Raw genomic sequence first — 15,341 nt, 5'->3', positions numbered from 1 at the left:
TCATAGATTCTCACTTATGAGCATTTTAATTGACCGATACTCATACAACGTGAATGAGTAACACTAAACTAATATTTTCTCATCATAATTACATTATGCATTATATCTTTTCATCGTGTTTTGCAGGTGCTCAACTGGAGATAAAATAGTATGATGGGATTTCCTAAGTATAATGTCCAAATGTTATTCTTTGAGCTTCTTGTCTTCGCTGGGATGAAAAAAGCTTGCATATTACGCAGAGCGTGCGATGATCACTTTAAAATGTATCGCTAAAGATTATAATTAATACGAGATTTGAATTTTTTTTGCCCAAATTATTTAGTTATTTTATATATATATATATATATTAAAGAACATTATCCATAATTGCACTATACAACATATCCTCGTAATTTTTATTTAATTTTCATAATCGCGGTATATATGATATTATTTTTCTTTAAGGCAAATTACACAAAAAAACCTAAATTTTATAAAATGTCTTAGTTCTGTCCTAAATTTTGTTTTATAACAAAAAAAAAACATGTTTTGAGAATCGTCTCAGATTTGACCTCCCGTTACTATTCTGTTAAGTTTGTCGTCTATTTACCTACGTGGACTTCACGGGACCCACAAAATTTACACATCATCTGATCATTTTCTTTTTTTTTATAAAAATAACCTAAATTTTCAGAAAAGTCTCAGTTTTGTTCCAAATTTTGATTTGTAATTTTAAAAATACATATTTTAAAATTTTCTCAGAAATGGTCTATGAGAGGAGATGCTAGCCGGAGCCGACTTTAAAGCAAAAACATATGGTTTTTTCATTACATATTAAATTTATGATGAAATTGAGACTTTTTTGAAAATTTGAAGTTTTTTATTTAACCTATCTTATTTGTTTATTAATTTATGTCTAAATTTAACCATCCACGTATGCAAAATTGACGGAATTTATAACGGATGTCATTTTTTAGACAATTTAGAAAACTTATGGTTTTTTTGTTACAAAATAAAATTTAGGACAAAACTGAAACGTTTTACAAAATTTAGGTTTTTTTGTGTAATTTACCATTTTCTTTATTTGGCATGATCTATCAAGTAATGTCCAAAGGCCATTCTCTTAGCTTGTTTTCTTTATTGCTGATGCGGACCATTTAGCCAATGAATTTATGAACCGAGTTTATTAACAGAAGCTCAAGAGTAAAAACCATCGCTATAGTCGAGATATTTTTTATTTTAGCAATTTGTTTTAATTTTGCCTAGTATTATTATTTTTGGTAACTAAGGGATTTTCCTTGCTATAGCCTCTTTGCTATATCTGGGGTTGGTAGACAATGTTTTAGTAATTATGATTTGAAGAATAAATGTTTCAAAGATTTTCTCTCTATTGTTTATTTCGTCTTTACTGGAGGTGGGCAAGTCCTAGTGCCCTGTTTTTTCACGATACCCGGACCTTACTCTATAAAAGACAAGTTCTAAGATTTTGAAACCATACTCTACTCCGTTGAGTCATAGATCCGGAACCTATCCGAAATTTGTATTATACCACAAGTTTCGGGTACCTTGTTGGAATCTGTAAATTTTTTTGTCTTGCTAAATAAAACTGAAAATGTCTCAGTCATGATCAGTAATAACACAAAACATAATGTCAACATAGATTTAGATTTTTTTTAAATTAATGACTGTATTTTTTAAATATAAATATATATATATATAACTATATATATATAATTTGAGAAATTATTATCCGGGTCTGGATATCGATTCTCGTTCCAATTTTGGGTACCCTATATGCAAGAACCGGAATTGAAATCGATTTTTACGGATTCTTTATTTTAATATCCGGACCCTATCCGATTTTCAATACGAGCTACCCGTACCATACCCTAACGGGTAGCTTCCGACCATTTCCGGGTATACCCGGTATCCGTGCATACCTCTAGTCTTTACGTGGCCATTGCGTCGGGTGGTATCATAGCAAGGCAGTCTCCCTTGATCTGATGGCAGGCGACACCAGTAAGACAACCGATAGTCCTTCTGACGATAATCAAAAGACCGATGCCTCTCAAATTAGGGTGGATCAAGGGCAGACGTTGATAGCTTTGGAGCAACGAATGGATCGCAGATTCCAGCATCCGGAATGACACTTTGAAGAGATTGCGGATCGTCTCAATGCTCTAAATGTGAATGCTAATAGGAACCGAAATGATGTTGGGAAACGTCTCGAGGATCGAAGAGTTCGCGGTTAGCCCGAAGTCAGGGTTGAGCCAATATGTGAGCGTAGGCAACAAGCTTACATCGAGGATTTGAAAGAAGAATTTGAAGATGAAGGGGATGAATCAGTGAGATACGTGGGTGAAAGGCATGATTATTAAGATCGGGACTCCAGTGAATTTCGGTTAAAGGTCGATATTTCCAATTTTAATGGGAGTCTGAATATTGCAGAACTTTTGGACTGGATTGCAGACATAGATCAGTCGTTCGATTATATGGATATTCCAGAAGCTGGACAGGTGAAGCTTGTCGCTTGTTGACTGAAGGGTGGAGCGTCTGCATAGTGGGAAAGGTTACAATCTCGACTATTTTGGGAAGGAAAAACAACAACAAGAACTTGGTATAGGATGAAGGAACCGCTGCAGAGGGATTTTCTTCCTCTTACTTATAAGCAGATTTTATTCCAACAGTATCAACAGTGCAGTCAAGGTCTGAAGGTCATGCATGAATACAGCGCTGAATTTATGAGGTTGGCCAAGAGAAATGATTTGAAAGAGACAGAAGGTTAGTAGGTTGCCCGATATATGGAAGCATGAGGCCCGCTATTATAGAAAAAACAGGCGTACAAGTGGTGCAGACATTGTTTGAAGTAAGGAATATAGCATTGAAGGCCGAGATGATGTTGCAAGGGAAGAATAAACCTGAGTATCCTCGCAGGAATTACATTAAGAAAGGCTCTTGTGTACCTAATGACAATAGCAAGTTCGCTAATGATGCTCTTTCACATAATGATAAAAATAACGAGGACAAGAAGCTGAAGGCAGTCGACCTCAAGGAACAAGTGAAAACTACAAATCCCCATGCCAAACCAACTTCTGGGAAGTGTTTCAAGTGTAACCAGCCTGGTCACCAATCCAGCGACTACCCTCGTCGTAAGGCAATCAACATAGTGGAGCGAGAAAAGGAGGATGAAGAGATTTACTGTGGCCCGAATGGAGATGAAGAAGAGTATAAAGAAGAGACCGATAATGATGGGAAAAATTATGTGGTAAGGAGGATGATGTTGTCGCCTAAGTAAGATGACCATAGCCAGCGACATCAATTATTTCGAGCCAGGTGCACTATCACTCATCGACTATTTGATGTTATTAGTGATAGTGGTAGCTATGAAAATATTATTAGCAAGGATGTTGTGAGGCGCTTGGACTTAAACCGAGAAGCATCCTAGCCCCGTACACTATTGGCTAGATCAAGGTAGCAGAGAAATTTGAGGTGACTGAGCATTGTAAGGTACATTTTTCCCATAGGTAAATATCAATATGAGGTATATTTCGATGTTGTTGATATTGATGCTTGTCATTTGTTATTTGGTAGACCGTGGCAGTTTGATGTTGCAGCCTGACATGATGGAGAATACATATAGATTCGAGAGGGGTGGTAGCAAATTCATTTTACTGCCCACGGGAGAGGGTTCTAAGCCTAAAGCTTCAAAAGTGGAGGGTCAGACTTTCTTTACACTCACCCATTCAGGGCATTAGATGGAAGCAGCTGTTAGGGAATCAAATGAGGTGCATGAGCTTATTGTGAAACAAATGTTGGTTGTACAGGAGACTAGGAAGAAAGTTGAGCATCCTACAAGAGTGAAGGATTTGCTTGATGAATTTATTGATGTGATGCCTGAAGATATACCAGATGGCTTACCTCCTTTGAGGGATATAAAATACCACATTGATTTGATTCATGGTGCTAGTCCACCAAATTCGCCTCATTACCACATGAGCTCGAAGGAGAGCGAGATTTTAAAGGAGAATGTGGAGGAGTTGCTGCACAAGGGGCAAATCTAGAAAAGCATAAGCCCATGTGTCATCCCAGTCTTATTAACACCGAAAAAAGATGGGAGTTGGAGGATGTGCATGGATAATCGAGCCATTAATAAAATTACTGTGAGCTACCGATTTCAGATTCCCAAGCTTGATGATATGCTCGATAGACTGTATGGTGCCAATGTATTTTCTAAGATCGATCTTTGTAGGGAGTACCATCATATCCGAATTAGGCCCAGAGATGAGTGGAAGACAGCTTTTAAGACGAGGGACAGCTTGTACAAGTTCCTTGTTGTGCTATTTAAGCTTCCCAACGCAACGAGCACTTTTATGAGACTAAATGAATAAGGTATTGAAGCCTTTCAATGACAAGTTTATTGTGGTTTATTTTGATGATATCCCGATTTATATTCGGTCGGAGGGGGAATATCAATTGCAGTTGCGGGAGGTATCAACGACTTTGCAGAAGAATAAGTTGTATGTGAACTTGAAGAAGTGCAGCTTCATGACCGACATGCTACTATTCCTCGACTATGTGGTTAGCTCAGTTTGGATTCATGTGGATGAGGAGAAGGTCTGGGTTCTCAGAAAATGGCCTACTCCGAAAACGATGGCTGAAGTTCGAAATTTTCATGGCTTGGCGACGTTTTACCGGCGTATTGTCAAGAATTTCAACATCATTGCTACACCTATTACAGATTGCTTGAAGAAAGATATATCTTATTAGAGCGATGTAGCTGCTGCTGGCTTTGCTATTCTGAAGGGGAATTTATGTACTACTCTTGTTTTAGCACTACTTGAATTTGAGGTTTTGTTCAAAGTCGACTGGTGATGCAAGTGGAGTTGGGATATGCGATGTTCTTTCCAAAAAAAAAAACTCGTGGCTTATTTCAGTGAGAAGCTCAGCGAGGCCCGACGCAAATGGACTACGTACAATACAAAGTTTTATTTCATGGTGTGAGCTTTGAGCATTTGGAACATTATCTGGTTGATAAGGAGTTGATTTTATATTCTGATCATGATGCTTTTATTTGAATAGCTAGAGGTGCATTAGTAATGATATGCATGCTCGACGGACTCAATTTATGCAGAAGTTTCCTTTCCAGTTAGTGCACAAGGCTAATGCAGAGTAAGGTTATATAGGCTTTGAGTAGGTGTGCAGATTTATTAGTCACAATGAGATAGGAGGTTGTGGGATTTGATATTGTTCGAGAATTGTATGAGACCGATGATGATTTTCATAAAGTACGAGACAAGTGCTTCATGAACCAATATGTTGATGATTTTCGTATATATAATGATTTTCTTATGCGAGGAATAAGTTATGCATTCCTAGGTCCTCATTTTGAGATAAGCTGATTATAGACTTGCATGGAGGAGGTCTCACCGGTCACCTAGGTCGGGATAAAGCTCTTGCTGCAGTTGATGAGAGGTTCTATTAGCATCATTTGAGGAAGGACGTGAGCAGTTTTGTGAAAGGTGCTACATCTGTCAGACCGTAAAAGGGCAGTATCAGAATACAGGCTTATACACGCCTTTGCCTATTCTTGAGCATATTTGGGATGATTTGTCTATGGGTTTTGTGCTGGAGATACCTCGAATACAAAGAGGGATGGATTCTGTTTTTGTTGTAGTTGACAAGTTTTCTAAGATGGCGCACTTTATTTCCTGTAAGAAGACTTCTGATATAAATGGGATCGCCAAATTACTTTTCAAGGAAGTTGTTCATTTGCATGGTGTGCCTAAATCCATCACTTCTGATTGAGACAACAAATTTCTTAGTCGCTTATAGAGGACTTTGTAGAAGCTGTTTGATTCGTCTTTAAACTTTAACAGCATTGCTGACCCGCAAACGGATGGCCAAACCGAGGTGGTGAACCGAATGCACGAGAATCTAATTCGCAGCATCCGTGGGGATCAACTGAAGTAGTGGGAGTTTACACTTGCTCAGACTGAGTTTGCTTATAATAATGTTGTTCATATTGCTATAAGGAAATCTCCATTCTCCGTGGTGTATACCAAGCAGCCACAACATGCAGTTGACTTGATCACATTGACGAGGACTCTTGGAGCTGGCGGAGCTACTGTTAAGGATTTGATTAATCAGTGGTAGAATGTTCAAGCTGACATGAGACAGAGCTGGAGGAAACCAAAGCTCAATACAAAGCGGCGTCGGATGAACATCGTAGGAGGCGGGTCTTTGAAGTGGGAGACCAAGTGATGGTTTTCGTTTGAAAGGAAAGGTTTCCTGTTGGGACTTACAGTAGTAAGCTGCAGCTGAAAAAGTACTGTCCGTATCAAATTCCGAAGAAGATCAATGATAATGCATATGTTGTGGATTTACTGAATGCTATGGGAATATCCAAGCATTTAATGTGGCGGATATTTATCCTTTTCATTCTCCAGAGGAGCCGTTGTACCCTGATGTTCTAGACAACTCGAGGTCCAGTTTTTCTCAAGCGGTGGGGACTGATGCAGATCGCTTAACCAATGAATTTATAAACCGAGTTGATCAACAAAAGCTCAAGAGGAAGACCCATCGCTATAGTCGATATATTTTCTATTTTAGGAACTTGTTTTAATTTTGCCTAGTTTTTATTTTTTGGGCAACTAAGGGATTTTCCTTGCTATGGCCTCTTTTGTTATATTTACATTTGGTAGACTATGTTTTGATCATTATATTTTGAAGAATATACGTTTTAGAGGTTTTCTCTCTATTATCTACTTCGTCTTTACGTGGCTACTGCGTCAGCTATCACGTCGCATGAAAATCACGCAAAGCGTGTAGTGATTTCTAGTGATTGTGTAATTGATGATTAAAGTGATTTGAGATTTAATTTTTCTGTTATCTTGATGATTTTATCATTATCCATACCATAATCGCACTATGCATTTTGCCACGATAATTTTGTTTTCTTCGTTTAATGGGCAAACTACTGGATGCTTAGCTAGATCGTAACGTCTATATGCTCAGTTGAAAAATAAAAGATTTACGATTTGTGTAATTATTTTTTTTAATGACAAGATTTGTTAATTATGTCCAAATCCTACTCTCTGAGCTCGTTTTCATCATCACATGCCATAATTGAAAAACTTGAACATCACTTGGATTATCCAATAATTGCTTACTGAGAATATAACGCCTACAGTTACGGCTGATTTGGAAATCGGATCTCCGGCTGTTCAATTATTTCATGCCACGTACTTCTATAACCAAATCCGAATAAACTTATATCCCATCTGCATCAATATCCTCATCACATTTTGCATGGTTGTACATATGAAGCAATTTAGTCTCATCATGTTATAGCATGTCGGTGAATATATGGTATGGAAATCCTTTGCCCTCTGAATTGCCATAAGCATCGCTTTGAATCTGAACCGTCCATGATCCACCAACCCGATCCCGACCGTCCATCTCGTCTCACGTTCCCCACCGAAAATATCGAATCTAGGTGCACGGGAGCCATCACGGCTAAATCCTCACCAGAATTTCCTCATCCGACGGAGAAGACAGCGCCACGTGGCGATTCCACGAATGCGACACATTCAGAGCTCATTTCTATTTTCTTGCTCCACTTTACTATTTTGCTAAATTTTTTTCTTTTTTTTTTCCTCTTTCGATCTAAACCCTAACAATCAGGGGCCAAAAGAAACCCTAACTTCTCCGTTTCTCGCGGTGGTGAAAACCCACGGCAATTCTCCCAAATTGATCATCGTGATGCGAAATTGCGTTGGGGTTTCGGCTATTGGGCTTCGGATTCAGGCGTAATTAAGGCTTGGGCCTTCGATCTCCGCCTATTGGTGCGGGAACCGATGTTTCGTTTTGTGCTGATCGTGGTAAGAGGTTTTTGATTCCGTTTTTCGTCAATTTGTGCGATTTCGGTTGCTTCGGTTGCCGTTAATGGAGGCAGGGGGCTTGATCTCGTGATCTGGTTCTGCTTTTGTTACGTTGTGGTGCCATTTTTGTGATTTCTGGTCTGTTTTTTGGCGTTTGGCAGATCTTAAGAGCCCGTACGGTCGCTTATGATTGGGTGTGAAACCTTGAACCGCAGGGTTTAAACGATTGGATTGAGGAAAAGTTGATGGAAAATAGAGTTGGAAGCTCACATGGAGCTCAGACCCCGAAGAGATCGAGATCTCTGGACCTCAAGAGCTTGTACAAGTCAAAAGCTTCGAAGGAGAGTTCGAAGGAGGCCTGGAGTAAGACCTTGAAGCGGAAAGGCAGCTCAGTGTACAGTTCTGGCGAGGAGAATAGCAAGAAGAGGATTAAAAAGGATGCCCTTGTTAGTAATCCGAAGAATGCTGATAGGAACAGTAAGAAGAGTTTAGCTGAACTGTATAATGGTGATCTTGATGCGGGTTTGAAGGGTTCTGGCTCGACTGAGAGAGAGAATGGCATTTCGCTTAGTTTGAGTGGCGATGCGATACGAATCCCGAAAAGGAAACGGGGTTTTGTTGGGCGTAAGAAAGTTGAAGCTCCTGGAGCGGCGGAGCTGCCGAGCCAGTCTGCTAGTGTCCAAGGTTCGAGTGATCAAGCCACAAAGTTGGAGCATGATGATGCGGGCAATGGGGTCAACTCTGCTAGTGATATGCATGCAGAATCCATTCGCGATACAAGTACCAAAGAAGACAGAGCTTGTCCAGTGAATTTGGACCAGCATCCAAAGGAGGAAGCTGATCTTCCCGCCAAAAGTAACGACCCGTCGTTGAAGAAGCCCCGGAAGAATCGCCGGAAGAAGAAGAATGTGGAAGCGACTGCTGGAAAGTTTGTTCAGGTGGCTGAGCCGCTAAATAATGACTCAGCTAGGAAATGCAATGATATGCCAGAAGAGGATGAGGAGAATCTCGAGGAGAATGCAGCTATGATGCTATCGTCGCGGTTTGATCCAAGTTGCACTGGATTTGGATCTAACAGCAAGGCATCTATGGCATCTAAATCCAAGCCTTCCTTTTCTAGTTATGGTCGAAATTCTGCAAGTTGTCATGACAGGTCAGGTCCGGCATCTTTAGATGCAAATAATTGGAAATTACGACCAAGGAAACAACACAAAGAAAGAGGGCTCATGAGGAAAAGACGGCATTTCTATGATATCGTTGCGGATGAATTGGATCCACTTTGGGTGCTGGACAAGAAGATAAAGGTTTTCTGGCCTCTGGATGAGAAGTGGTATTATGGGCTGGTAAATGACTATGATGAGGAAAGAAAACTTCACCACATTAAATACGACGATCGTGACGAAGAATGGGTAGATCTTAGAAACGAAAAAATCAAAATCTTGCTGCTTCGCTGTGAAGTCCCTGGTATGGCTGCACGGAAAAATGCGGCTTCCGTGGTACACAAGAGGAAGCAAAATCTGAAGCCCACAAAGGAAGGCAAGAAGAGAGGTTTGAGTGGAGCTGATGATAATGGTGTAATGGACTCAGAGCCAATTATTTCATGGTTGGCAAGATCCAAGACATCGACCTCTCTTGGTATGAAGAGAACATCTATTTCCCATGGGGTGAAGAAGCAAAAGATATCCCCTGTGTCTTTGCATCCGGCTCCTTCCCTGTTGAATGGTGACAAGGTCAGTCTCAAGGGAAGTGTGGATGATGGTTCCTTGAGAAGAAAAGAAAGGAAATCTCATCCAAAATCTGCTTTAGCAGACAGGCCTGGAGGAAGCGCTGATAGTGGCTTGAAGAGTGCCATTTCTCTTAAAGAGAGAAAGCTTCCTATTGTGTATGTAAGAAGGCATTTTCGCAAGTCCACAGAAGCCTTTTTGGGTAAAAAGGAGGATGGTGATTTCCTTGCATCTGATCTGACATGTGGTGTTTCTGCTTCTACCGCCGATAAATCCGAGGCTATTGACTGTGATATTTCTCTTGGAAAGTCAGATCCTCACTGGTCTTCCTGGTCAATTGCTGATTCAAGCCTACAGGAGCTGAATACAATATCATTTAAACCAGGAGAATGTAGATTTGAATTATGTATACCCATTAATTCCTTTTCGAGTCATTCCTTGGGAGCCCGGAACCTCTGGTTGTTCCATGCTCTGCCTCAACAGGGTATGCTGATGATTTTGTGGCCAAAAGTTCATCTGGAGATGCTTTTTGTTGATAGTGTTGTTGGTTTAAGGTTTCTCTTGTTTGAAGGCAGCTTGAAGGAGGCTGTGGAATTCATTTTTCTTGTACTGGCATTATTTGCTCCAAGTCATGACGAGGAGAAAAACATCGACATACAAGTGCCAGCAACTTCAATAAGTTTCAAATTTGCTTCTGTTCAAGGTTGCAGGCGGCAGCTGGTTTTTGCATTTTACAATTTCTTCAAATTGAAACCCTCAAAGTGGATGTACCTAGACTTGAAGCTGATGAGGCATTGTCTACTCACCAAGTGGCTGCCTTTATCTGAATGCACATACGACAATATCAGACTGCTCCAAAATGGAACAAGCAGATTACCTGCATCTTCTCAGTGTGGTCCTTCGCTTAAGGTATGAACATGCTCCATGCTTATTCATCTATAGCTTCCTCATCTGATGACTTATTATTGTTCAAATTATTCTGCTTGACTATAATCAATTTTTGTTTGAGGAAAGTGTTAAATGGATGCTTCTTTTAGAACACTAAGAGGATGCAAGCAAAGTAAATGGCCAAATTAACCAAGACGTACAAAACAATCTTGCTTTAAGAGTAAGCAGGGGAATCTGTCATATCCAACGGAGAAAAAGGATTAAATCCCATCTATACTCCCAATTATACCAAATTTACATTTTCAATTTGATCCTAGATTGAATAATATCTTTCTAGTTATTTGTGCTTTTTAGCTCTAAAAGATATGTATATATGATCCTGTTATTTTGGAATTAGCCAATCCCCTTTTGTTGTGCGATTTATCTTGTGCTTTTGGGCCCTTGTTTATGCTTGGCATCTATCTTAAGTTAATTGTTAGAGCCTCGTGGTCAATTCCTTACTTGGTTCTGTCTTAAGGTCTATTAAGGGCTATTTCTCCATGTGACTTCTGTAGCATGATATACCACCTTTGATACTAATTGGGTGCATGCATCTGGTCAGGGTTTGCAGAAGAAATACAGGCCTGGAAAATGCCAGTTGAGTGCACTGAAAGGTGGAAATCACTTGAATGCAAACCATTCTTGTAATTTTAATCGCAGCTGCCGATCGCTTCCTCCATTTGCCCTTTCTTTTGCTGCTGCTCCCACTTTCTTTCTTGGCCTGCATCTCCAACTTCTCATGAAGCATACTGTTTTTGAAGCTTCTGCTCTCACTGTTTGGGAACATGATTCTGCGGAACATCCAGAAAATGACGAAGCTGATTCTGGGAAAACTGACATTCCCAATGATCATCCAGACACTAATCTCCATGCTTCTGGAGCCTCCAAGGCTTCCTTGAGTCTTGATTTGGGTACTGATGAACACTCAGAGAAAAACCATGCTGAGTTGGAAAGGTCGCCTGGGTCTCCTACCATCAGAGATATACCTCAAAAGACTTATTCTAGGTCTTTGACGAATGGAATCAGTGTTGAGATCCCGCAGTTTAATCAATTAGAAAAGCCAGTTGATCGGGAATTGCGGAGTCTCCCACAGCCTAATGATTTGGCTTCGCATGCTAATGGGGGAATTATTCCTAGCCCAAATCCCACTGCTCCCAGAACAGTGTGGCATCGAACCAGAAGTAGTTTGTCGTGTGGAAACTCTTCCCGTGGGTGGGCAGATGTGAAAGTGGACTCGCTCCAGAATGGCTTTGTAAGCGGACCTAAGAAGCCGCGGACTCAGGTTTCATACTTACTGCCACTTAGTGGTTTCGACTTGAGCTCAAAGCACAGAAGTCTCCACCCAAAGAATGTTCCTCACAAGAGAATCAGGAGGCCAAATGAGAAGAGGGCGTCTGATACTGGGCGGAGGAACTTTGATCTGTTATCGTGCGAGGCGAACGTGTTGGTCAAACATGGTGATAGAGGATGGAGAGAATGTGGGGCCCAGATAGTACTAGAGCTTGCCGAGCAGAATGAGTGGAAGCTTGCTGTAAAAATCTCAGGAAAAACACAGTTTTCTTACAAGGCACATCAGTTTTTGCAGCCCGGTTCAACTAATCGGTACACACATGCCATGATGTGGAAAGGAGGAAAGGACTGGACTCTGGAGTTTCCAGACAGGGGCCAGTGGGCTCTTTTCAAGGAGATGCATGAAGAGTGCTACAATCGGAATATTCGTGCTGCATCAGTGAAAAGCATTCCCATTCCTGGTGTCCATTTGGTAGATGAGAATGATGATAGTGCGGAGGGGATGTTCATCCGGAGTTCAACAAAGTACTATAGGCAGGTTGAAACAGATGTGGAGATGGCACTGAACCCTTCACGTGTCCTCTATGACATGGACAGTGAAGATGAGAAGTGGATATCTGAAAATCAGAGTCCTGACGTCGGGGGCCGTAACTTCAATCAGTTGTCTGAGGAGGTGTTTGAGAGGACAATGGACATGTTCGAGAAGGCTGCATATGTGCAGCAGCGTGATCAGTTCACTCCTGATAAAGTAGAAGAGCTTGTGAGTGGTGCGAGTGCGGGGCCCCTGGAGCTGACAAAGACCATCTATGAACACTGGCGGCAGAAGAGGCAAAAGAAGGGAATGCCTCTGATCAGACATCTCCAGGTACTTTCTCATCATAAGGCCTTCTTAAAAATAAAATAATAATAATAATAGTAGGAGCAAATCATTGGACTCCTATCTTTTGCTGCGACGTGTGATTGGTATCTTCTTTCTGATCTGTGGTTGAAGTGTTAAAATTTTCTACTGTCTCCATGATAGGCTTCTCTCTGTTGTGAAAACCTTTTAACAGAACCTCATTTGCATCACTTTAGACCACTTCTTTGTGCTGTGTTCTGCTATGATGGCTTGTTCAGCTTTTTGTCTGGTACTTCAAGATTGAATTAGCCGAACTTTATTGGAGAAAATAAATTTTGTTAAAGAAATAGAAGCTAGACATTACAGGTAAACTTCATATCAGGGAATTCATAGCTAAACATGAAAAATGTTGGTTAAAGACTGATTTATCTCAGTGATAGTCATTTTGTCAGCTTTTGTTTACACACACTCGTACTTTTGCTAGTGATTATTTGTTATGGTTGATCAGGTCGAATCTTTTGCTTTTGTTTACTCATTGAGCTTAGCGCTGTCATACTGGTGCTTGGCATGGTGGATGTTGGTATTGGTTATGTTGGTATTGGATGTTGTTTGCTTGACCTACTATAAAGCTTCATTTAACTTGGCTTACACTAGACTCTAAAAATCAGCTTTTGCTTGATAATTTAAGAAGTTTCTCTCCTGATCTGAGTGCACCCTATTCTTTTGATTTCGAGTTTGAGTTGTCGCTGTTCTTGTGCACTTTGAAATCGCTGTTGTTTGTAATATCCACTCCGTCTGATTGAGCTTTTTATTAAATTTGCTTTACTCAGCCGCCTTCATGGGAGAGGTACAAAAAACAAGTAAAAGAATGGGAGCAAATTGCAAATAAGGCTAATTCTGCTCTTCCTAATGGCTGCAAGAAGGCCCCAGCGACTGAGAAGCCGCCTATGTTTGCTTTCTGTATGAAGCCGAGGGGCTTGGAAGTTCCTAACAAGGGATCGAAGCAGAGATCCCACAAGAAAATGTCAGTTTCCGGGCACAATCATGTTGTTTATGGAGGAGATCATGATGGTTTTCATGCTTACGGTATCGTCTTGCTCCTTTCCTGATTTCCTTGATAAGTTGTAGGCTTTCTTGACTCCTCGTTAATGAGCTGATTGTTTCTCTTTACGTCTAATCTTGCAGGGAGACGATCCAATGGTTATACTTTTGGAGACGAAAGGGTCATTTACCCGGGCCATAATTATGAGTACCTCGAAGATTATTCTCCACTCGCTCGATTCTCATCTCGAGATGTATCCAATCATGGGTATTTCTCCATGGGTAGTGATGGCTATTACTATCCTGCTCTTCGCAAGAACAAGTCAAAGAAGTTTGGGTCTCTGATATCCCCCCATGACAGAAGAATAGCAGCTAGTTATAGTCCTAGAGCTGCTACAGGATGGAAAAATGGTGTGCATCATAGGAATTACCAGTTAGAAGCATTTCGAGGACCACTGGATGGTTCAGAGATGGATGAGTTCACCATCCGGGATGCTTCTGGTACTGCAGAACATGCTCGAAACTTGGCCAAGTTGAAGCGAGAGAGGGCGAGGAGGATGTTTGACAGAGCAGATCTCGCCATTCACAAGGCTGTGACCGCTCTCATGACTGCTGAGGCAATGAAAGCTTCTTCGGAGGACTTGAACGGCAGGGAGTAGGGAAGAGTATGGAAGAACTCTGTCATGGAAGAAGATTGTGCATAATACAGTATCTCTGCATAGGTTTTTAGCGTGAACTGGGTCAATTGTTGTGGTTGCATTTCTGCCAATTCATTCTTGATCCAGTGATTTTGCCTTGGGAGAAAAGAAATACCGGTGCTGGAACTTCCAGTTGCAGTTGCGCGGTGCATCGAGTTTTGGGGGCAGTTCTCTGTACAGAAATTTTTTTTCGTTGCCTCTTTTTCTCGCTTAGATTTTTTCCCCCCTTCTTCCTGTCTTTTTTGACCTCAGTTTCAAATGGTTGAGTTAGAGGTAGTAGTTGCACAAAATAACAAAGAACGAAACGCCGTGGAATTCATTGCGAAGTACCTGTTTGTTAGATTTGTATTAACCCAAAGCCGTCTGAGGGAGAAGAAACAGAGGAAGAAGAGAAATTTCTGTAAGTATCTTAGCTTATACCTTCATTTCCCCAAACAGAGTATTGATAAGATTCGAGGAATTTGCTCTGCTTTCTCTCTGCATCGAGCTTTATTCTTGGTTCCAGCTTCTCAATAAGAGATGATCCATTGCATCATTCTCGAGTGAGCTTATTGGATTTGCAGGTTGATCTTTCTGCCCTTTGAAAGAGCGCTAATTAAACGATGTTCTGTTTTATGAGTGAATGATAATCCAATTTCTCTGTCGTTTATCATGCCAAATGAATCATAAAGTCATTCATTCTGTGGCAAGAAATCAAATATGACGGACACGTTTGCGGCTGTTGATAGTCACGGTTTTCGCCCTCATCGAGAGGTGAATTACAAAAATGAAATGTAAGCCCGTAGTTACAATCGACGAACAGGTGCTCCATTCCGGAGTCATGCCGAAGGCAGAAGTGCTTGGGTGTTTTAGTCCGGAGTCCCTCGGTCTCACTTCTCATAAACTGTCAGATTCGACACATTGGCAAGATGAAGAGGACCCTGTACCGTGCATGTACGACTGAGCTAGTGCCTTGGTCATGGAA

The 15,341-nt window shown here is 40.9% G+C and overlaps 1 protein-coding gene across 5 annotated transcripts; it reads left to right on the top strand.

The window, feature by feature from the left end:
* The first annotated feature begins 7,619 nt into the window (after positions 1 to 7,619).
* On the top strand, positions 7,620 to 14,912 carry LOC116187847. 5 transcript variants are annotated; one of them, XM_031516832.1, is made up of 6 exons: positions 7,620 to 7,859; positions 8,075 to 10,492; positions 11,082 to 11,124; positions 11,272 to 12,665; positions 13,469 to 13,724; positions 13,824 to 14,912. In XM_031516832.1, exons 1-6 carry the CDS (start codon positions 7,836 to 7,838, stop codon positions 14,336 to 14,338), a joined length of 4,650 nt encoding a protein of 1,549 aa, XP_031372692.1. In that variant the 5' UTR covers positions 7,620 to 7,835; the 3' UTR covers positions 14,339 to 14,912. The 5 variants fall into 5 exon arrangements, with proteins under 5 accessions (XP_031372692.1, XP_031372691.1, XP_031372689.1 ...); XM_031516831.1 differs by having other exon boundaries at positions 11,073 to 11,124; XM_031516829.1 differs by having other exon boundaries at positions 11,082 to 12,665.
* Positions 14,913 to 15,341: the final 429 nt, after the last annotated feature.

This window comes from Punica granatum, chromosome 8, assembly GCF_007655135.1.
Source record: "Punica granatum isolate Tunisia-2019 chromosome 8, ASM765513v2, whole genome shotgun sequence".
Taxonomy (NCBI): domain Eukaryota; kingdom Viridiplantae; phylum Streptophyta; class Magnoliopsida; order Myrtales; family Lythraceae; genus Punica; species Punica granatum.
This window is presented reverse-complemented; position numbering and strand designations above follow the sequence as displayed.